The sequence below is a fragment of the Chiloscyllium punctatum genome, chromosome 27 (assembly GCF_047496795.1).
Source record: "Chiloscyllium punctatum isolate Juve2018m chromosome 27, sChiPun1.3, whole genome shotgun sequence".
Lineage (NCBI taxonomy): Eukaryota > Metazoa > Chordata > Chondrichthyes > Orectolobiformes > Hemiscylliidae > Chiloscyllium > Chiloscyllium punctatum.
Window position 1 is genome coordinate 32,918,388 of NC_092765.1, and position 22,111 is coordinate 32,940,498.

Sequence of the window (22,111 nt, forward strand, 5' to 3'; positions counted from 1 at the left end):
CTGAAACCTATGTACTCTAATTCTGGACTCCCCAACCCCAGGGAAAAGACTTTGTCTATTTATCCTATCCATGCCCCTCATGATTTTATAAACCTCTATATGGTTGCCTCTCAGCCTCCGATGCTTCAGGGATAATAGCCCCAGCTTATTTAGCCTTTCCCTGTAGCTCAAGTCCTCCAACCCTAGCAACATTCATTTAAAGTTTTCTGAACCCTTTCAAGTTTCACAACATTCTTTCAATAGGCAGGAGACCAGAACTGCACGCAATATTCCAAAGTGTAAACAATTTCAACATTTTTTTCAGGTCACAAGGGAAATAAAGCCCTTTGGAATCACAGGTATTTCCAATTTTTTGTTCGTTGTCTCATCCAAGAAAAGGTTACTATTTCACCAATATTGAAACTGAATTTGTTCTTGGAAATTGAAACTGATGTGATTCTTTTGGAATGAGGCCAGATCTGTTGCACACAAAATCCCAGTTTATTATTTACCACTGTCTTCAACTCCAGTCACTAGACCATTAGATTCTCCATTCTGGATTAGTGGTGCTGGAAGAGCATAGCAGTTCAGGCAGCATCCAAGGAGCAGCGAAATCAACGTTTCGGACAAAAGCCCACCAGATTCTCCATTGGATTGTAGTAAGGTAACTTGCAATTTTTGGTGATGAATTTGTTATAGCCTGGAATAATTGGTGATGACGAATGAAACCTCTTAATTTTAACAAAGTTACTTCTAATTTTCGTAATGCAGTCAGAGTGTAAGTCAGTGTGTCTGATGTTTGTGTTGCATGTTTTAATTGTTTTTAAATTCTCTTAGCATTTCCCTTCCTTCTTCACTCAGCGAGCGTTCGTCTTTTTCTCCTCTAGCATTTTAAAGCCACTTAACACTTTTCAGGTCTTTGGTGGGACAGATAACAGTTGTGCACTTCCTCAGTTTTTAACTCAGATTGTGAGCATCACTGAACTATCTAAATACACCCAGCTTCATGTTACTCTCATCCAACTTAAGTTTGTTACAGATAGAATACAAGTGAAAAAGTCTGAACATTTGTTATTCAAAAACAAGTTCTTGGGTCTGCTATGCAATGCACAGAGGGAATCTCCCCCATCCCAGCTTCCGGGGAAGATGCTACATAGAAGTCTGGACTTGAAATTCTGTCTGATTTCCATCTCCCTAACTAAAAGTTACTGAAGCCAGTTGTGATATTCCTACCAATTCATAGTTCTGCCAAAATATTAACTCTGCTTTCGTCTCCACAAAAGTCTTCTGGTTTCTCCAGCACCCTTTCTTTTGCTTCAGATTTTTAACATATGTAGTTTTTTGTTTTATTGCCAAGGTGCCACTTGGCATGAAAAAAACAACTTGAAGGAAGACTTGAGGAACAAGAACAGTTTGCAGATGGCACCTCATCTGCAGAGCCAGGAAGACCTGTGTTGTATTATGGTTAGAAAAACCCACAATCTCTCAGTTGTCTGCATATACATTTTCCAGGAGATGTGGCTAATATCAAAAAGAAGAAAAAAGCTGCTGACGTTCTAAGGAAGTTGGCAATTAATGTCTTGAACAATTTTTCTTCCAGCCAAGGGGCTGAGAGCTCTAACTCAGCACAAACTGAAGATCAATCCTATGCTTATTCCAGGAATTAGTTATCCCTTTCCTCCTCATCCAAGTCTTAGCAGCAGCTGGCATTTTGATTTTGTATTGTTCAACTGGAACAATTAGGATAAGGTCTCATCAAAATTAAAACCAAGATTAATTCGCGATAACCAAAGTGATTTATTTCTATTGAATTGATGCCAGCAGGGCCATACCTTTAAGACCCAACTCCTTGACCAGATCTTGCTCTTCCTGTAATTAGTGAGTTTTGAGAAGATTTGTACTTCAGGTTGAGGTTCTGGATGTAGGTTTGCTCGCTGAGCTGGAAGGTTCATTTTCAGATGTTTTGTCACCATACTATGTAACATCTTCAGTGAGCCTCTGGATGAAGCATTGCTGATGATTCCTGCTTTCTATTTATATGTTTGGGTTTCATTGGGTTGGCGATGCCATTTCAAAGAAACCCAAACATAAAAATAGAAAGCAGGAATCATCAGCAATGCTTCATCTGGAGGCTCACTGAAGATGTTACATAGTATGGTGACAAAACATCTGAAAATGAACCTTCCAGTTCAACGAACAAACCTTATTCCTGTAAGTTGCGATCTTTGTCCCCTTTGCCCACCCAAGCATGTGACATACAATGGGAATTCCATGAGATTCTGATTACTCCACCAGAATTTCATTTTGAACTTGCTTTGTAAGTCCATAAAGTTAATGAACAATATTTCTGCCTTATCATTGTCATCCACTGTCAAGAAGGTGGAGAGTTTAAGACATAAAAATGATTTATAGACAAAAGAAAACTAACTCCCCAAACGTGGGTAACAAACAAACAGATTCAAGAACAGCTTTCCCCCCACTATTATTAGAATTCTGAATGGACCTCTCAAATTTTTCATTTAATGTTAATCTCACTCTTTGTGCACCTTCTCTGCAGCCGTAACATTGTATTCCTCACTCTGTTCTATTACCCAGTTGCATTGTGTATGGTATGGTCTGCCAGTACTGCATGTAAAACAAAACTTTTCACTGTGCCTAGGCGCATGTAACAATGATAAATCAAATCAAATTTAAAAGCTCAGACAAAGGCAGCAGAAGCTGTGATTCATAACAGAAGGTCAAAGGAGAGGAAAGTTCTCAATACTTGTGGTAAAAAAAAGTTATACTCTTTTGAGGATTAAGTACCAGGGGATCAGCAAAAGGACTGTTGAAGAACAATTATTATAGGATCCTCAGAGCAGATTCAGGTGAACTCAATCCTATCTTAAGGATCCCTTTGCAGCAATTTCCACTGTTCTATGCTGCTCAGTTGCTACAAATGTAATGCAAGTATCAAAATGGATTCACATGTATTTTTTTTTAAAAATAAGGGCCCTAAATAAGATTGGGCAGCTAGGCTTGGCAACTAATGCTCAAAGTGATAACATCTTTACATGATTCATTTGTTTATAAAGTGCCCATTTCATCCAAAGTTAAGATTGCCCAAGGAGTGGAATGGAGCACATTTGGGAATATTCAAAAAAGGAAGCAAGTCAATGAAGTGATCTGAGGGATATATTTCCCTCCCCACCCCTTTCCACCTTCTGCAAAGACAGTTCCCTCCGTGACTACCTGGTCAGGTCCACATCCCCCTACGACCCACCCTCCCATTCTGGCACTTTCCCCTGCCACCGCAGGAACTGTAAAACCTGTGCCCACACCTCCTCCCTCACCTCTATCCAAGGCCCTAAAGGAGCCTTCCACATCCATCAAAGTTTTACCTGCACATCCACTAATATTATTTATTGTATCCATTGCTCCCGATGTGGTCTCCTCTACATTGGGGAGACTGGGCGCCTCCTAGCAGAGCGCTTTAGGGAACATCTCCGAGACACCCGCACCAATCAACCAAACTGCCCCGTGGCCCAACATTTCAACTCCCCCTCCCACTCTGCTGAGGACATGGAGGTCTTGGGCCTCCTTCACCGCCGCTCCCTCACCACCAGACGCCTGGAGGAAGAACGCCTCATCTTCCGCCTCGGAACACTTCAACCCCAGGGCATCAATGTGGACTTCAACAGCTTCCTCATTTCCCCTTCCCCCACCTCATCCTAGTTTCAAACTTCCAGCTCAGCACTGTCTCCTTGACTTGTCCGGACTTGTCCGACCTGCCTATCTTCTTTTCCACCTATCCACTCCACCCTCTCCTCCTTGACTTATCACCTTCATCTCCTCCCCCACTCACCCATTGTACTCTATGCTACTCTCTCCCCACCCCCACCCTCCTCTAGCTTATCTCTCCACGCTTCAGGCTCACTGCCTTTATTCCTGATGAAGGGCTTTTGCCCGAAACGTCGATTTCGCTGCTCGTTGGATGCTGCCTGAACTGCTGTGCTCTTCCAGCACCACTAATCCAGTATTTGGTTTTCAGCATCTGCAGTCATTGTTTTTACCCTGAAAATAAAGTGCGCCATGTACAATCTTAACACAACCAGACACTGGGCCACACCCACTTAATCCACTAAACTGGTTAGGTGAGCTGTAGGATCTGGTTACAATCTCAAAGACAGCTCATCAGTCACACTGAAGAGCAAGATCAATCAGTTAACTCACCATTCAAGATCTGCAGATGAGATAGTGGCAATAAGTCCTGATTGGTAGCTGGTCACAGTTTTAATGTGATCTTCAGAGGTTTGAGGTCTAAATCCAGAGCATTTACTGGTATGTTAGCCTGCTTTAGGCTCCTATACCTCGCCTGAATCAGTTTGGAATTAGATGCTTTAGCTGTTAATTTGAGATCATTGAGCGACATGATTAATGCATGCTATAGGCTCAATGGATCTGGGAATTCAAAAGAAATTTCCTCACTTCTTTAGTGGTAAAAATTTGGAACGGAGAATGGTTAAAGCAAATAGATAGCTTTTATGGAGGGGATGCCAGACTAGAATTAGAGGGTGAAGAGAATAATGGATTATGATGGTCAATTTAAATGGGAAATGATAGAGGAAGCTCAAGTGAATCATAAACTCCAGCATGGATTGGCTGGGCTGAATGGTCTCTATCTCTGCAGGATATATTATATGATAATCCCCTATGAAATGAATTGGCTGACATCATGTACATAATTTCCGTATATGTGTAAACCATTCACGTTGCAATGTTATCTCTCTTATAATCCCTTTGGTTGGAGTGTGTGATGATGCTTTTTGTTGCTGTTGATTGTTCTCACTACAAACTAAATCCACTGTATTTTATACAATTCAGTCTGTTCCCTGGCAATTCAACTTACTCGAGTAAAGTTGATATTATATAGATGCACGTTAATGGAAGATAAAACTTGACAAATAAACAGTGGATGAAGTTTTTAATTAAAAGGGTTCTGTACATATGCACATAATGAAATCTTAATGAGCAGCTTCCCTGGTGGGTCTGTGGTTAAACAGACTCAAATTATGACTGAAAATTCACCCACACTTTCTATCACCACCTTGTGGTTCTTGCTGGAAAAAGTGTGGGATAAAGATCCAGTGCTGTGTTTAGGGACCTCAAGGAAGACCACTTTATTCCTCATCATTCAATAACCTCTAATGTCAAATATCTCAATTATTCACGTGCAGGATGTATCAATCAATCACTCTTCACCAAAGGCAACTCCTTGACTAATGGCCTGCTAAAGTTTTATCCAAGCTGAATTCTTTCTTCTCCTGGTGGTGGTTTACCATTGCCTTTCATGCTTAAGGGTAGAATAAGGATGCAGGCCTTCAGTCCAGCTTATTCAGAATGGGAATCAGATCTGCACTAGTGTTCTTCAAAGCGAGTTGCACAGAAGAAATTGAGGACTGCAGATGCTGGGGAGTCAGAGTCGAAAAGCTTGGCACTGGAAAAGGCACAACAGGCCAGGCAGCATTCAAACAGGAGGAGAGTTGACATTTCAGGCATAAGCCCTTCATCAGGAATGTGATAATCGGTTTACAGGAAAATGGACCATGGAACTATAATTAATGTGGGTGGAGGGAAGAACATCAATGAGAACAATATAATGTGGTTTACTGTGTTTTACAGGGAGAAATTTCTTGCGTGAAACTCAAACAATCCTAACTTCAGTTATGTTTCGTGGAACACTTGGTTTCTTCATTTCTTACCTCTTACTTTCAAGCACATTTGCAACCTCAGGTGAGTGAATATATTGCCATGAATTATTATAACTTAATTCCCAAAAGAAACATTAATTTATCAATATATTAACATTACAGAAAGTTTATAACTGAGCATGTATCACACTTCCTTACAATTCCTGTGCTACACACTGCTGTTGTTATTTTTTGTGATATGTCAATTCGGTATCACTGCTGCACCTGTGGTGCCTTGTGTTTAGGTATTGTTATATCCTGAACCTGTTTTTGATGGCCCTTGGAATTTCCCAGAAGTTAACTGTCCCTGATTAGTCTGTATGTTTTTCAAGTCTGTTTCTTATTCATGAACCTCGAGGTGATCTAGGTGAATGTGCCTGTTGGACATTGTGGAACACTGACATTTCCTTTCTTACTCTGGTGTGTGGTTAAATCCACACTTGGTCATTTTCAGGCTGAAGTAACATTTCACTTTAGTGGATAACAAGTGTGTTCACACAGCAATATTGACAGGATGGTTGGTAACATTTATAAGCATGGGTCTCTTCCTTCTCTGGAAAATATGGACAATGTTCAAGTGTATATGCACACATTCCAATTGTAGAGATGCTGCAAATTAGTTAAAGAATTTTTTGCTATAATATTACTGTATTACGAGGGCCCAGAGCTGATTGCACTGAGGTAAATTTGTTGTTAACACAGAAACTCTCAATTATTTAACAGTATTTTCTTCTTAATTCCGTCCTGAAGGCTATTGTTCTTAGATTCCACTGTACTTCTCAAATTTAGCATCCAGGGAGTCAGCCTGACAGGCCGAATAATGGTTGTAACCTTACACTCATCTCTCGTGATGCCTGGCTGCGACTAGATTCAAGTTGAGTCAAATTGAAACAATGACTTTTTTTATTTCTTCATTTTCTCTGTGTGCCCGTGTCCTTCCTTTCAATAGGAATGAATTATTTCTGTGTTCCAATTTCAGCAATTAGTGCTTGTAAAAGAAAAATAATGCCAGCATTTACCCTCTATGTGAGAAAATAATCCAAAACATTTTCTTGTCTTCCTTCCAAATCTTCTCAACATCTTTTCCTTGACTCACCTATCTAATCAGATACTGAATACTGGCATATTTTGGTTCAATTACTGTGACTGAAGTGTCAGTGGGAGAGCACATTGGGGCCAGTGACCATAATTCTATTTGTTTTAAAATAGTGATGGAAGAGGATAGACCTGATCTAAAAGTTGAATTTCTAAATTGAAGGAAGTATAATTTTGACGGTATTAGGCAAGAACTTTCAAAAGCTGATTCAGGGCAGATGTTTGCAGGTAAAGGGATGGCTGGAAAATGGGAAGCCTTCAGAAATGAGATAACGAGAGTCCAGAGAAAATATATTCCTGTCAGGGTGAAAGGAAAGGCTGGTAGGTGTAGGGAATGCTGGATGACTAAAGAAATTGAGGGTTTGGTTAAGAAACAGAAGGAAGCATTTGCCAGGTATGGACAAGATCGATTGAATGAATCCTTAGAAGAGTATAAAGGCAGTAGGAGTATACTTAAGAGGGAAATCAGGAGGGTAAAAAGGGGACATGAGATAGCTTTGGCAAATAGAATTAAGGAGAATCCAAATATTTTATATCAATGTTTACTGTGGAAAAGGACATGGAAGATATAGAATGTAGGGAAATAGATGGTGTCATCTTGAAAAATGTCCATATTACAGAGGAGGAAGTGCTGGCTGTCTTGAAACACATAAAAGTGGATAAATCCACAGGACCTGATCAGGTGTACCCTAGAACTCTGTGGGAAGCTAGGGAAGTGATTGCTGGGCCCCTTGCTGAGATATTTGTATCATTGATAGTCACAGGTGAAGCGCCAGATGGCTGGAGGTTGGCTAATGTGGTGCCACTATTTAAGAAGGGTGGTAAGGACAAGCCAGGGAACTATAGACCAGTAAGCCTGACCTCAGTGGTGGGCAAGTTGTTGGAGGGAATCCTAAGGAACAGGATGTACATGTATTTGGAAAGGCAAGGACTGATTTGGGATAGTCAACATGGCTTTGTGCGTGGGAAATCATGTCTCACAAACATGATTGAGTTTTTGAAGAAGAAACAAAGAGGATTGATGAGGGCAGAGCAGTAGATGTGATCTATATGGACTTCAGTAAGGCGTTCGACAAGGTTCCCCATGGGAAACTGATTAGCGAGGTTAGATCTCATGGAATACAGGGAGAACTAGCCATTTAGGTATCGAACTGGCTCAAAGGTAGAAGACAGAGGGTGGTGGTGGAGGGCTGTTTTTTCAGACTGGAGGCCTGTGACCAGTGGAGTGCCACAAGGATCGGTGCTGGGTCCTCTACTTTTCATCATTTATATAAATGATTTGGATGTGAGCATAAGAGGTACATTTAGTAAGTTTGCAGATGACACCAAAATTGGAGGTGTAGTGGGTTATCTCAGATTACAACAGGATCTTGATTAGATGCTGAGAAGTGGCAGATGGAGTTTAATTCAAATAAATGCGAGGTGCTGAATTTTGGGAAAGTAAATCTTAGCAGGACTTACACACTTAATGGTAAGGTCCTAGGGAGTGTTGCTGAACAAAGAGACCTTGGAGCGCAGGTTCATAGCTCCTTGAAAGTGGAGTCGCAGGTGGATAGGATAGTGAAGAAGCGTTTGGTATGCTTTCCTTTATTGGTTAGAGTATTGAGCACAGGAGTTGGGAGGTCATGTTGCAGCTGTACAGGACATTGGTTAGGCCACTGTTGGAATATTGCGTGCAATTCTGGTCTTCTTCCTATCGGAAAGATGTTGTGAAACTTGAAAGGGTTCAGAAAAGATTTACAAGGATGTTGCCAGTGTTGGAGGATTTGATCTATATGGAGAGGTTGAATAGGGTGGGGCTGTTTTCCCTGGAGCATCGGAGGCTGAGGGGTGATTTTATAGAGGTTTATAAAATCATGAGGGGCACAGATAGGATAAAGAGACAAAGTCTTTTCCCTGGGATCGGAGAGTCCAGAACTAGAGGGCATAGGTTTAGGGTGAGAGGGGAAAGATATAAAAGAGACCTAAGGGGCAACTTTTTCACACGGAGATTGGTACGTGCATGGAATGAGCTGCCAAAGGAAGTGGTAGAGGCTAGTACGATTGCAACATTTAAAAGACATCTGGATGGGTTTATGAATAGGAAGGGCTTGGAGGGATATGGGCCGGGTGCAGGCAGATGGGAGTAGATTGGGGTTGGAATATCTGGTCGGCATGGACAGGTTGGACTGAAGGGTCTGTTTCCGAGCTCTACTTCTCTGTGACTCTATGACTCTTTACTAATTTCAAAGTGATTACTCAACTTCACTCATCATTGCAACAAACTTCACTTTTTGTTCTCTTACAATGACGTATTGGTCAGTGCAAGGTTAGAAAGCCATTTGGCTCATTTTTGTTGGCTCAGTATCAAATGTTCTGTTGGTACTCACAACGTTGACTCAGACACAGATCTACAAAAGTTTGAGAGGCATAGATAGGGTGGATGATCAGAGGCTTTTTCTCAGCATGGAAAGGTCAACAGAAATAGGGCAAAGTTCCAGATGAGGGGGGAAAGTTCAGGGGAAAAGTATGGGGAAAATCTTTCACACAAAGGACGTTGGGTGTCCATAATGTACTGCCAGTGGAAGTCGTTGAAACTGGCATGTTAGCAACATTTAAGGTACATCTTGATGGACACATAAACTTGAGGCGAACAGAGGAATCGATACCACATATGGGCAATAAGTAGCAAGTCTAAATGAGGATTCGGAATCAGTGCTGGCTTGGTGAATCGAAGGGCCTGTTCCTGTGCTGTATTCTTGTATTTTATTAAGCCATTTAGGTACATGTGGAAATCAGAGGATACATTACACACCTTTATGTGGCTGGCATTCATCAGCACAACATCGAATTGTGAAACCCTGGTTTTCTGTTGGAGCAAGAATGTACCTTCATATTCAACCACAAGCCCAGAGAGCTAGGAAAGATAATGGAGGACTAAGATACAAATTTACATGAATTTTCAATATCTCTTCTTCTTCAGATCCTCCTCCAGATGAGGATGACTCCTGTGGATTTATGGAGGCACTTCCATATATTGTTGGCTTTGGAGGTATGAACATCCGTTAAATGTTTCCTACTCAGAGCATTTTTGCCTCAATAATATTGAGAACACATATTGAGAATCTATTTATGTTAGAATTCATCCAACGAAGGGATTGGATAGTACCATGAACTTCTGGATTAGTGGTGCTGGAAGAGCACAGCAGTTCAGGCAGCATCCAACGAGCAGCGAAATCGACGTTTCGGGCAAAAGCCCTTCCCGATACGTCCATTTCGCTGCTCGTTGGATACTGCCTGAACTGTTGTGCTCTTCCAGCACCACTAATCCAGAATTTGGTTTCCAGCATCTGCAGTTATTGTTTTTACCCAGTACCATGAACTTATCATGCAGCTTTAGTGAATTATGAACTAATGAGAAGGAAACATACTCTGCTCAAAGTTTGGGAGAAGATTTGTAGCTTGGGTGCTCGTTGTTGTGGTTCTGTTCACCGAGCTGGGAATTTGTCTTGCAAACGTTTCGTCCCCTGTCTAGGTGATATCCTCAGTGCTTGGGATCCTCCTGTGAAGCGCTTCTGTGCTGTTTCCTCCGGCAATTATATTGGCCTGTCTCTGCTGCTTCCGGTTGTCAGTTCGAGCTGTCCGCTGTAGTGGCCGATATATTGGGTCCAGGTCGATGTGTTTGTTGATAAGAGTCTGTGGATGAGTGCCATGCCTCGAGGAATTCCCTGGCTGTTCTCTGTTTGGCTTGCCCTATAATGGTAGTGTTGTCCCAGTCGAATTCATGTTGCGTGTCGTCTGTGTGTGTGGCTACTAAGGAGAGCTGGTCGTGTCGTTTCGTGGCTAGTTGGTGTTCGTGTATACGGATGTATACAGGAAGACAGTTAACGATCCGTATATACGAAAACTAACTAGCCACGAAACGACACGATCAGCTATCCTTAGTAGCCACACACACAGACGACAAGCAACATTAATTCGACTGGGACAACACTACCATTATAGGGCAAGCCAAACAGAGAACAGCCAGGGAATTCCTAGAGGCATGGCACTCATCCACAGACTCTATCAACAAACACATCGGCCTGGACCCAACATACCGGCCACTACAGCGGACAACTCGAACTGACAACCGGAAGCGGCAGAGACAGGCCACTATAAATGCCGGAGGAAACAGCACAGAAGCGCTTCACAGGAGGCTCCCAAGCACTGAGGATGTCACCTAGACAGGGGACGAAACATTTGCAAGACAAATTCCCAGCTCGGCGAACAGAACCACAACAAACATACTCTGCAATTTCAGTATTTAACTTCCTTGCATGAATTTCAATGGATATATCTGTAATTATCATGAAAATAGAACAATTGTGGTTTATTAGTGATATGATTTATTTTTGCCTAATATCTCCTTGAGCAGCTATCCTTGTGGCAGCATGGTGGCTCAGTGGTTAGCACTGCTGCCTCACAGGTTTGATTCCAGCCTCGGGTGACTGTCTGTGTGGAGTTTGCATATTCTCTCTATGTCTGTGTGGGTTTCCTTCAGGTGCTCCGGTTTCCTCCCACAGTCCAAAGATGTGCAGGCCAGGTGAATTGGCCATGCTAAATAGTGTTATGTGCATTAGTCAGAGGGAAATGGATCTGGGTGGGTTATACTTTGGAGGGTCGGTGTGAACTTGTTGGGCCAAAGGGCCTGTTTCCACACTGTAGGGAATCTAATCTTAATTAAGGAGCGGTGTAAATATTTATGCGAGTACACACATCCTTATCGCAGGTCATCCTATCTCAGAGCACACACCTACTGTGCTCCAGTGAACATGAAACCTTGCTTAGACAGCTATCTAACAGTTTCTTAGTAACCTTAAAGAGGCACATGAACATGATTAGGAAAAAGCTTCACACTCATTGTTTTTTAATTCTCTGGGGAAATGCCAGGCTTTATTTGTCCTCTAGAGAGGAAGGGGTGTAGCACTACTAATCAGAGAGGGTGTCACAGCTACAGAAGCTTCCAACATCGAGGAAGATCTGCCAACCGAGTCAGTATGGATGGAAATTAGGAACAGCAAGGGAGCAGTCACCTCGTTAGGGGTTTACTACAGGCTCCCCAATAGCAGCAGGGAGATTGAAGAAAGCATAGGTCAGCAGATTTTGGAAAAGTGTGGACGTAGTAGGGTTGTTGTAATGGGTGACTTTAACTTTCCCAATATTGATTGGAACCTCCTTCGAGCAGAAGATTTGAATGGAGCTGTTTTTGTAAGGTGTGTTCAGGAGGGTTTCCTAACTCAGTACGTTGACAGGCCGACGAGGGGAGAGGCCATTCTAGACTTGGTGCTTGGAAACGAGCCGGGGCAGGTATCAGATCTTGTAGTGAGAGAGCATTTTGGTGATAGTGACCACAACTGCCTCACATTCTACATAGCTATGGAGAAGGAGAGGATTAGGCAAAATGAGGGGATATTTAATTGGGGAAGAGGAAACTATGATGCGATTAGACATGAGTTAGGAAGCATGGATTGGGAGCAATTGTTCCATGATAAAGGCACTATAGACATGTGGAGACTGTTCAAGGAACAGTTGTTGCAAGTGATGCATATATATGTCCCTCTGAGACAGGCAAGAAGTGGTAGGATAAAGGAACCTTGGATGACGAGAGTGGTGGAGCTTCTTGTCAAAAGGAAAAGGTAGCTTACATAAGGTGGAGGAAGCTAGGGTCAAGCTCAGCTCTACAGGATTACAGGTGTGCATGCTGGAATGGATGGAGATAGAGGAAACTGATGTGCTGAAAATTTTGTCAAAAATTAAGATTGACAAGTCGCCAGGCCCGGACCAGATTTGTCCTCGGCTGCTTTGGAAAACGAGAAATGCAATTGATTTGCCACTTGCGAAGATCTTTTCATCCTCGCTCTCTGCTGGAGTCGTATCTGAAGACTGGAGAGAGGCAAATGTAATTCCTCTCTTCAAGAAAGGAAATAGGGAAATCCCCGACAATTACAGACCAGTCAGTCTCATGTCTGTCATCTGCAAGGTATTAGAAAGGATTCTGAGGGATAGGATTTATGACCATCTGGAAGATCATGGCTTGATTAAATGCGGTCAACATGGCTTTGTGAGGGGCAGGTCATGCCTCACAAACCTTATCGAGTTCTTTGAGGATGTGACTAGAAAGGTTGATGAGGGTCAAGCTGTGGATGTGGTGTATATGGACTTCAGCAAGGCATTTGATAAGGTTCTCCATGGTAGGCTCATCCAGAAGGTCAGGAGGAATGGGATACAGGGGAACTTAGCTGTCTGGTTACAGAATTAGCTGGCCAACAGAAGACAGCGAGTGGTAGTAAAAGGAAAATATTCTGCCTGGAAGTCTGTAGTGAGTGGTGTTCCACAGGGCTCTGTCCTTGGGCATCTACTGTTTGTAATTTTTATTAATGACTTGGATGAGGGGATTGAAGGATGGGTCAGCAAGTTTGCAGACGACACAAAGGTTGGAGGTGTCATTGACAGTATTGTAGGCTGCAGCGGGACATTGACAGGATGCAGAGATGGGCTGAGAGGTGGCAGATGGAGTTCAACCTGGATAAATGCGAGGTGATGCATTTTGGAAGATCGAATTTGAAAGCTGAGTACAGGATTAAGGATAGGATTCTTGGTGTGGAGGAACAGAGGGATCTTGGTGTGCAGGTACATAGATCCCTTAAAATGACCACCCAAGTGGACAGGGTTGTTAAGAAAGCATATGGTGTTTTGGCTTTCATTAACAGGGGGATTGAGTTTAGGAGTTGTGAGATCTTGTTACAGCTGTACAAAACTTTGGTTAGACTGCACTTGGAATACTGCATCCAGTTCTGGTCGTCCTATTATAGGAAAGATGTGGATGCTTTGGAGAGGGTTCAGAGGAGGTTTACCAGGATGCTGCCTGGACTGGAGGGCTTATCTTATGAAGAGAGATTGACTGAGCTCGGACATTTTTCATTGGAGAAAAGGAGGAGGAGAGAGGACCTGATTGAGGTATATAAGATAATGAGAGGCATAGATAGAGTCGATAGCCAGAGACTATTTCCCAGGGCAGAAATGACTAACACGAAGGGTCATAGTTTTAAGCTGGTTGGAGGAAAGTATAGAAGGGATGTCAGAGGCAGGTTCTTTACACAGAGAGTTGTGAGAGCATGGAATGCATTGCCAGCAGCAGTTGTGGAAGCAAGGTTATTGGGGACATTTGAGAGACTGCTGGACATGCATATGGTCACAGAAATTTGAGGGTGCATACATGAGAATCAGTGGTCGGCACAACATTGTGGGCTGAAGGGCCTGTTCTGTGCTGTACTGTTCTATGTTCTTACTCTGGTGCTTGGTTACATCCATACTTGCTCATTTTTCAGGCTTGAGTGACACAAGCATTTTAATGAGTTCGCACAGTAACATTTATAAACACAGGTCTATTCTTTCCCTGGAAAATATGTGCACTAAAGATGATGCAAATTAATCATCCAATTTTCTGCTATAACATTAAGGCCAAAACTTGATTGCACTGAGGAAAATTTGTTGCTAATGCAAAAGTTCTCAATTATTTATCATATTTTCTTCTGAATTCCCTCTCAAAGGCTATTGTTCGTAGAGGCTCAGGTTTCACAGTGCTTCTCAAAAATAGCAACCAGGTAGTTAGCCTCACAAACCCAGCAATGGTTATATCATAGAATGACTACAGTGGGGAAGCAGTCCATTCAGCCCATACCGGCCCTCAAACCCAATGCCTATAATCCTGCATTTCCCATGGCTAATCCACCTAGCCTGCCTCTCCCTGAACACAATGGGGCAATTTAGCATGGCTAATCCACCCAACCCGCACATCTTTGGACTGTGGGAGGAAAACAGAGCACCCAGAGTAAATCCAAACAGACACGATGAAAATGTGCAAACTCCACACAGTCAACTGGGGCTGGAATCAAACCCAGGTCCCTGGTGCTTGAGGCAGTAATGCTAATTACTGAGCTCATGCTCATACTCATAACCTCATACTCACTGCTCAGTGCTTATATATCTCTAACTAACCATAGCTATGAGCTCAGATGATCACATTAGACGAACCTTAGAAGCTAGCACAAAGTGAGTATGTGCTGAGTCATCTGAGGTTAGACTGGCAGCAGTTAATCTAACAGAAAAAGATTGTTCAATGTGCAGCTGCCTAAGGTGAGGCTGCTGAATTCTGCTGCTGACTAAGATATGGACCTCAATGGGGTGACATACAGGAATGTACAGACAGCCATGTCACGTCAATACAATGAGTATGCATATGCTAATAATATGATGAAGTATGTAATAATATAATCCGAATATCAGAAGTCACATGTTGTCACAATTTTAATAAAATAACAATGGAATAACTGTATAGATAGCAATAACAAGGATCAGTATTCTGTATGTTACTATGTGAAGTAAAGAGTTTGTAAGAAAGCAGTTAGTATTCAGTCTTAGTTAAGGCAGAGCCAGAGATGCAGCAGGTTCAGAGGAAGGAAAGTCTATAGATCAGCCTGAGAGTGCAGGCCTGAACTCCAAAACCCAAATCTCATTGAGTGAGCAACCATGAGGACAGATCAATATACAGTTGTATCCATGGTGTTAGCTCAAGCCATTGGGTACATCTGCTTGCCTACCAGAGAGTCTCAGTCACTGTTGAGAAACATGGAGGAATCTGCAGCTACTACTTGTAAAGGGAATGGCATAGTGTTTAGCTCCCCTGCAGCCTGTGCTCCATCTCACTGTCTTACAACAGATCCAGAGGATCTGCCATTGCTATCCCTACCTGGGGCAATCTTCCCTGTGACAGGCTACCTACTCCTCCCTCTTTGTAACGAGCACAAATCTCCATTGTAACAATAAGGAAATATGAATGTATTTTCAACAGTAAATGATATCAAATTAGCATATACCAATTGAAGCCTTCAGATCAATGCTCTTCTCAGATGGTATGACATCTGGTCCTACCAATAAGACACACAGAATATAGGCAAGACATAGGCAACTTACAAAGATATCTAATTTTCTTTCATTTTTATTCTCCACTTATTCCAAATGTTGTAAACAAATTCTCTCTGCTTTCAGATGTTTTCCACAAAGATACATAATACATGTGGCAGGAAGATCAATCGCACAATTTTCATTCTCTCAAAAATGCTTTATCATTTTCAATCTTAGAACTTCTCCAAACTTACTACATTGGAAATTGATGCATCTCCAGAAGGTCTCAGAACTGTCTATGACAGGATAATAAGCTTTTTGTATTTGGTTCCAGGATGCCTCTGGCAGCTCAGGCAAAAGATTCCAATTTCAGAAGAGAAGCTCTAGTTTTCAGATCACAACAGTTCATACAAACTGACTTAGCAAGACTTTCTGTCACAAATTGAAGTCTACAGCTCTCAACCAATCATTTCCAAGTGTGCCCCTTATTTGTGAAGATCCAGGGTATGATTTGAAAGTACAATACAAACCACGTTCTAAAATTAATATTTTGATGCTTTTAGACTACTTTCAAATCCTGCGAGAAGTAAAGCTATTCCTTTAGAGCTACAAGCTACTAATAAGTCTGGGTTGGAAAATAGTCTCAATATTAAAACCATACACCTTAGTCACAGCAAAGCAGAGGAAATTCAGAAAGCTATGTCAGACAATGACTGGCTGCACCAGCTGTAAAAGGTCATCACTGGATCGCTTGAATATATTAAACAGATCTCTGAACAAGTCTATTCCTTCTGGCCCTTCAGAGGCAAACTGAAACTCTCCAGGATCATAATTTTACAGGCAAACATGAGAATTCCACAATCTCAATTTCAAAACATGTTGGACCACCTAACTTTAGCTGATATGGAGACAAATGAAGATTGGCAGCATGATCCTATCTAGTGATCCAGCATCAACAAATCACACAAAACTCCATTAATTTCAAAAACTGAAAAAACCTCTCCTTCAACATGAGATTCCTTTTGAACTATGGTGTAAGATTGCGACTGATATTTTTCATTTCCAACAATATGATTAAATACTGGTCACTGACTACTACATCAGATTCCTTCAAGGTCATCACTAATAAAACAGTTGATGACACATTGACTGCTATATTCAGTGTGTTTGGTATTCCTCAACAAATAGTGTCTGACAACTGTCCACACCACCCTCAGTCTAACAATTTCACAGAGATTATACAGTAAAGTCCATGATTTTTTGGTGTAAAGCAGTTTGCCAATATTTTCTATGATACATGTACAGGCTGCTCCTCAAGGTAACAATTTAACCTGACTGGCAGCTCTCATGTTTGGGAAGGAAGTCCACACAGTTTCTTTTCCTCCAGCATACTCTTCACCCAGCCATGGGTCCATAACATGTTACAAGGGATTGATCAATGAGCATGCAGACAGTTATCTCAATTTGAACCTGGACAAAGCATCAGGGTTCAAGACTGTCACAAAAACATGTGTTCTTATGTGTCTACTCTGGGCCATATGATTTTGTATTAAGCAATGGTTAAGTCCTACAAAGGATAAGTGCTTTATCTGAACTGCATATAATCAACCAACTATCACACAGAATGATGATTGAAGATACCACACCTGACAACACACCTACAATGAGTGATGCATACTTATTATGAAGCCAGACCGCACATCACAGAATGAACTGATACAGTCAAATCATTACACAGATATAGATCAAATGCAGGCAATGGGACGTAAGTATTGCTAAATTGGTCAGCATGGACAAGTTGAACCGAAAGGTGTGTTTCCATACTGTGTGACTCTATGTTGTCTGTCTGCCAAGGCATTATCTCAATGAGTACAGATAATATGTCCATTTCAGATTTGAATATATTTATCAGAAAATTATTCCCATTTCCGAAAGGAATAAAGGGATGATGCATAATTGAGTAGATCCAAAATCAGGCAGGCTATGTACTGTTGTTAGATGATATCACAATGTTCCAATACCCTCATTACCTACATGACCAGTAGCAGCCATAGTAATAATGTTAACACCCTGCTTTTATTTGCTGAATATTTTCTCCCTGTACTGAGTAAGCACAGCATCCAGACTATGTGTAAGTCTAAGATCTCATAGCAGAGTAAGTAATTAGTGTTGTTAATACAACAACCGTGTCTACATTGGCATATGTTATATGGGCTAACATATAGGGAACACACAATCATATCATACTGGCAGTGATGTTGAACCTGGAAATTGCATCATGCTCTTTTGAAAGTTTTTAGGCAAAATAATTTGCAGAGACTGTGATAACTACAACAACATAAAACTTGCATATAGTTGAGAAATTGTTAAAGTCAATTTTATTAAATGCTGTATTATTTTTCCATGGGGCAAAGGAGCAGCAATGTTAGGAGGTCCTCCAGTTGTTGGAATACTTGGATTTACCACAAATGGTATAGCAGCAAAATCTATTGCATCATTAATGATGAAAATCACTGCATTTTACTATGGTGGATCAGTGTCTGCAGGAAGTCTGGTGTCAATACTTCAAAGTTTTGGTGAGTTATATGAATTTATGTGGACCAAATTTGCATTATACATTCTTTGTGTGAATCCTCAATTGTGCTACACTTGGAACATCTGTTACCGTGAATCCTCACCTCAACATTTTTACATTTGTTCCTAGAATGACAGAATTCCCACAGAAACTTTGATTTTATGTTTTGCAGATGTAGGGGTTATGTACTGCTCTCCTGGGCTAGATTTTATAGAGAGGCAGTAGTTGTCACATACCCTGTCTCCAATCATTAACACATTGGTGGAGACATAAAGTGGCAACTGGGACTGTAAGGATACCCATGAAGTTGAGTGATGGGAAATGGAGTGAGTTAGGTTGCTGGACTTTAAGGTAAGAAAGGCTTGAACATTCGAAGAACCTGTGGCTAGGGACGTCTGGGGTGAACTTTGGGGGCAGAGAGGAATAAATATGGGATAACCCCTGATTGATGTGCCACTCCAATATCCTCCTGTCTTTTCAAATAAACGCAGTATATAAAATGCTTTTTTTTCACTCTGACCTGCCTCCCCTTGTTCAGTGTTATATGGCAGAGGAGGTATATTGGGTGCATTAATTGCCACTTATGGGCACTCAAGGTTCCCACTAGGAATAGGGGTGGATGGCCCAGTGTGTGCCTTACCATGGGGAATGGTTCAGGGTGAGCAGGAGAAAGCTGCTCTGGTGATCCAATATATTTTATGTACACCAACAGCCCTCACAAAGGACAGCAGTAAAACCTATCTAATGATCCAGAGCCATGATTGCAAATACCACCATTAATGGTTCAGAAAATTCTAGTCAAGCCTGTGATGCCCAAATCCCATGATGAGTGAAAAGAAATCCAAATTGCTTCATTAATTCTTTAGAGAAGATCTTAGCAAAAAATACTAAATAACTATGTTTTTCTTTCAACAGGGGCAAAAATTGGGCTTTCTACCTTCGGTTCATTTGGAGCTAAAACTGGATATGACTTCCATAAATATTTTGTGTGTGGAAAAAGTAAAAAGTCATCCTCAAAAGACTAACATCAGCAAGCACTGGAAAAGGAATTAGGTGTGCATGGCTTAATTACAAATAAAGTACACTGTAGATTTCATACAGTTTGTGTGAATGAAAGTAAGATAAAAATAGTAAATGTTACTGGCTAGTCTTGTTCTGATCAATGACTCTTCCATTTTGCAATATACTATATTCACTCAATAAGGAATTACAATGAAATGTTAGCAGCTATTTTCTGTTGCATAGGTTCCTTTGTTTATTATCTATTGTGAACTTGTATTGCTATTCAACTGTCTTCCAACTTGGTTAGCCCAACATAGTGATCACAGTGTAAATACAGTGCTGGCTGCAAGTTTCAACTCAAGAATAAATAAATTGATCCTGGTAGCGGACAAAATTACGTTGAATGGAACAGACTCATTCCTTTCACATACAATTCACAAAGTGCTCTGCATATTTCAAAGGTGGAATATTGTAAAGAAAACTGTGTGTGTGTGTTTTGGAGAGGGATCGTCGGTGGGGAGAGATTATAACCGCAAAAGCAGACAGGTTTGGGAATGAAAATATCTGAAAGTCTCAAACACAATTCACAGTGAACCTGCCCATCTTTGTTTTAAAGGAGGCCAGACAGAGAGCAAATAAGCAACCCAAGAGTTGGACTCCTCATTTAAAAGGTTTAAAGGGTCCTACACCTCAATTGTCACGATTAACACTATTCAGGTTCACAATTAATTATCTTTCAAACATTGTTTGTGTGGCAGGAAGAACAGGAGAGCTTTCTCGAAGTCTTGAAATTAGATGCCGTTATTATTGATAGTCATACAGTCATACAGATGAGCAGCACCAAAACAGACCCTTCAGTCTAATGCATCCTTGCTGACCAGCTATCCTAAATAAAACCAGTCCCATTTGCCAGCATTTTACCCATATTCCTCTAAACCCTTCCTATTCATGTATCCATTCAGATACCTTTTAAATATTGTTTAATTTTACCTGCCTCCACCACTTCCTCTGGCAGTACATTCCATACATGCATCACCCTCTGCATGAAGAAGTTGCCCTTAGATCTCTTTTAAATCTTTCCACTCTCACCTTCACTCTATGCTCTCCAGTTTTGGACTGCCTTGAGAGAGAAGGACTGTAGTGAAAGGAGTAATTAACCATGGAGAACTAAGGAAATAAAAGAAGGTACCAAACTGAAAGCAAATGCACAAAGTGGCAAAGTTTAGTAGGAAACAAGGGGATTGGAAAATCTTTAAAGGTCATCAGAAAGCCACGAAATATGCTGTAAAGAAAATTGAGATGGATTATAAGAATAAACTAGCTCAGATATAAAATGAAAAATGTAAACATTGACCTCTTAGAAGCTGAGAAGGCAGATTTAATAATGGGAAATGAGGAAATGGCTAAGACATTGAACAGGTATTTTGTGTTGCTCTTCAAAATGGAAGAAACAAATAATATGTCAATAGTTGATGACAAGGAGCTATGGCAGGTGAGGACATGGAAACTATCATTATCATGAAAGAGGTAGTGTTAGGCAAGCTGATAGGTTTATAGATAAACAAGTCTCCTGGCCCTGATGGAATGCATCCCAGAGGACTAAAGAGATGGTGGAGGAGATAGCTGATGTGCTCTCAATAATTTACCAAAATTCAGTGGACTTGCCAGCAGATTTGAAAACAACAAATGTGATGCTACTGTTTAAGGAAGGAAGTAAACAAAAGGCAGGTAACTATAGGCCTGTTAGCTTAACTTTTACTGTGGGGAAAATGCTTGAATCTATAATCAAGGGGAAAAAACGAGACATCTATATAGAAATTGTGCTAATTTGCAGACACAGCATGGTTCATGAAAGGCAGGTCATGTTTAACTAATTTACTGGAATCCTTTGAGAACATTATTAATCCGGTGGACAACAGGGAATCAATGGATGTGGTGTATCTGGATTTCCAAAAGACATTTAACAAGATTCCGCACAAAAGGCTGTTGCATAAGCTAAAGATGCATGGCGTTACAGGCAATGTATTAGCATGGATAGAAGATTTGTTGACCAACAGGAAGCAAAGAGTGGGGACAAATGGGTATTTTTCTGGTTAGCAATCAGTGGCTAGTGGTATGTCTCAGAGATCAGTCTTGGGACCTCAATTGTTTACAATTTATATAGATAATTTAAAGTTGGGGATGAAGTATGGTGTGTCAAGGTTTGCAGATGACACTAACATGAGTGGTAGAACAAAGTGTGCAGAGGATACTGAAAGTCTGCAAAGGGATATAGGTACGTTAAGTGAATGGGTACAGGTCTGGCAGATGGAGTACAATGTTGGTAAGTGTGAGGCCATCCATGTTAGTTGGGAAAACAGCAAAATGAACTATCATCTAAATGGTGAAAAATTGCAGCATGTTGCTGTGCAGAGGGACCTGGGTGTCTTTGCGCACGAATCATGAGAAGTTGGTTTGCAGCTGCAGCAGGCAATTAAGAAAGCAAATGGAATATTGTCCTTCATTGCTAGAGGGATGGAGTTTAAAAAACAGGGAGGTTATGTTGCAGCTGTATAGGGTGCTGGTGAGGCCATATCTGGAGTATTGCATGCAGGTTTGGTCTCTTTACTTGAGAAAAGATGTACTGACAGTGGAGGGGTGCAGAGGAGGTTCGCAAGGTTGTTTCTGCAACTGAGAATGTCGCCTTATGAATAGAGATTGAGTAGAGTGGGACTGAACTCACTGGAATTTAGAATAATGAAGGGGGATCTGACAGAAACATATAAAATTATGAAGGGAATTGACAGAATAGGAGCATGGAGGTTGT

The 22,111-nt window shown here is 41.3% G+C and overlaps 1 protein-coding gene across 2 annotated transcripts; it reads left to right on the plus strand.

The window, feature by feature from the left end:
- The first annotated feature begins 311 nt into the window (after window positions 1-311).
- Window positions 312-19,702, plus strand: LOC140453295 (interferon alpha-inducible protein 6-like). Of its 2 annotated transcripts, XM_072547858.1 has the most exons (6): window positions 312-338; window positions 510-643; window positions 5,641-5,751; window positions 9,766-9,834; window positions 18,143-18,304; window positions 19,219-19,702. In XM_072547858.1, the coding sequence occupies exons 3-6, from the start codon at window positions 5,685-5,687 to the stop codon at window positions 19,326-19,328; spliced, it is 408 nt and encodes a 135-aa protein (XP_072403959.1). In that variant the 5' UTR covers window positions 312-338; window positions 510-643; window positions 5,641-5,684; the 3' UTR covers window positions 19,329-19,702. The 2 variants fall into 2 exon arrangements, with proteins under 2 accessions (XP_072403959.1, XP_072403958.1); XM_072547857.1 differs by lacking the exon at window positions 312-338 and having other exon boundaries at window positions 379-643.
- The last annotated feature ends 2,409 nt before the right edge of the window (window positions 19,703-22,111 follow it).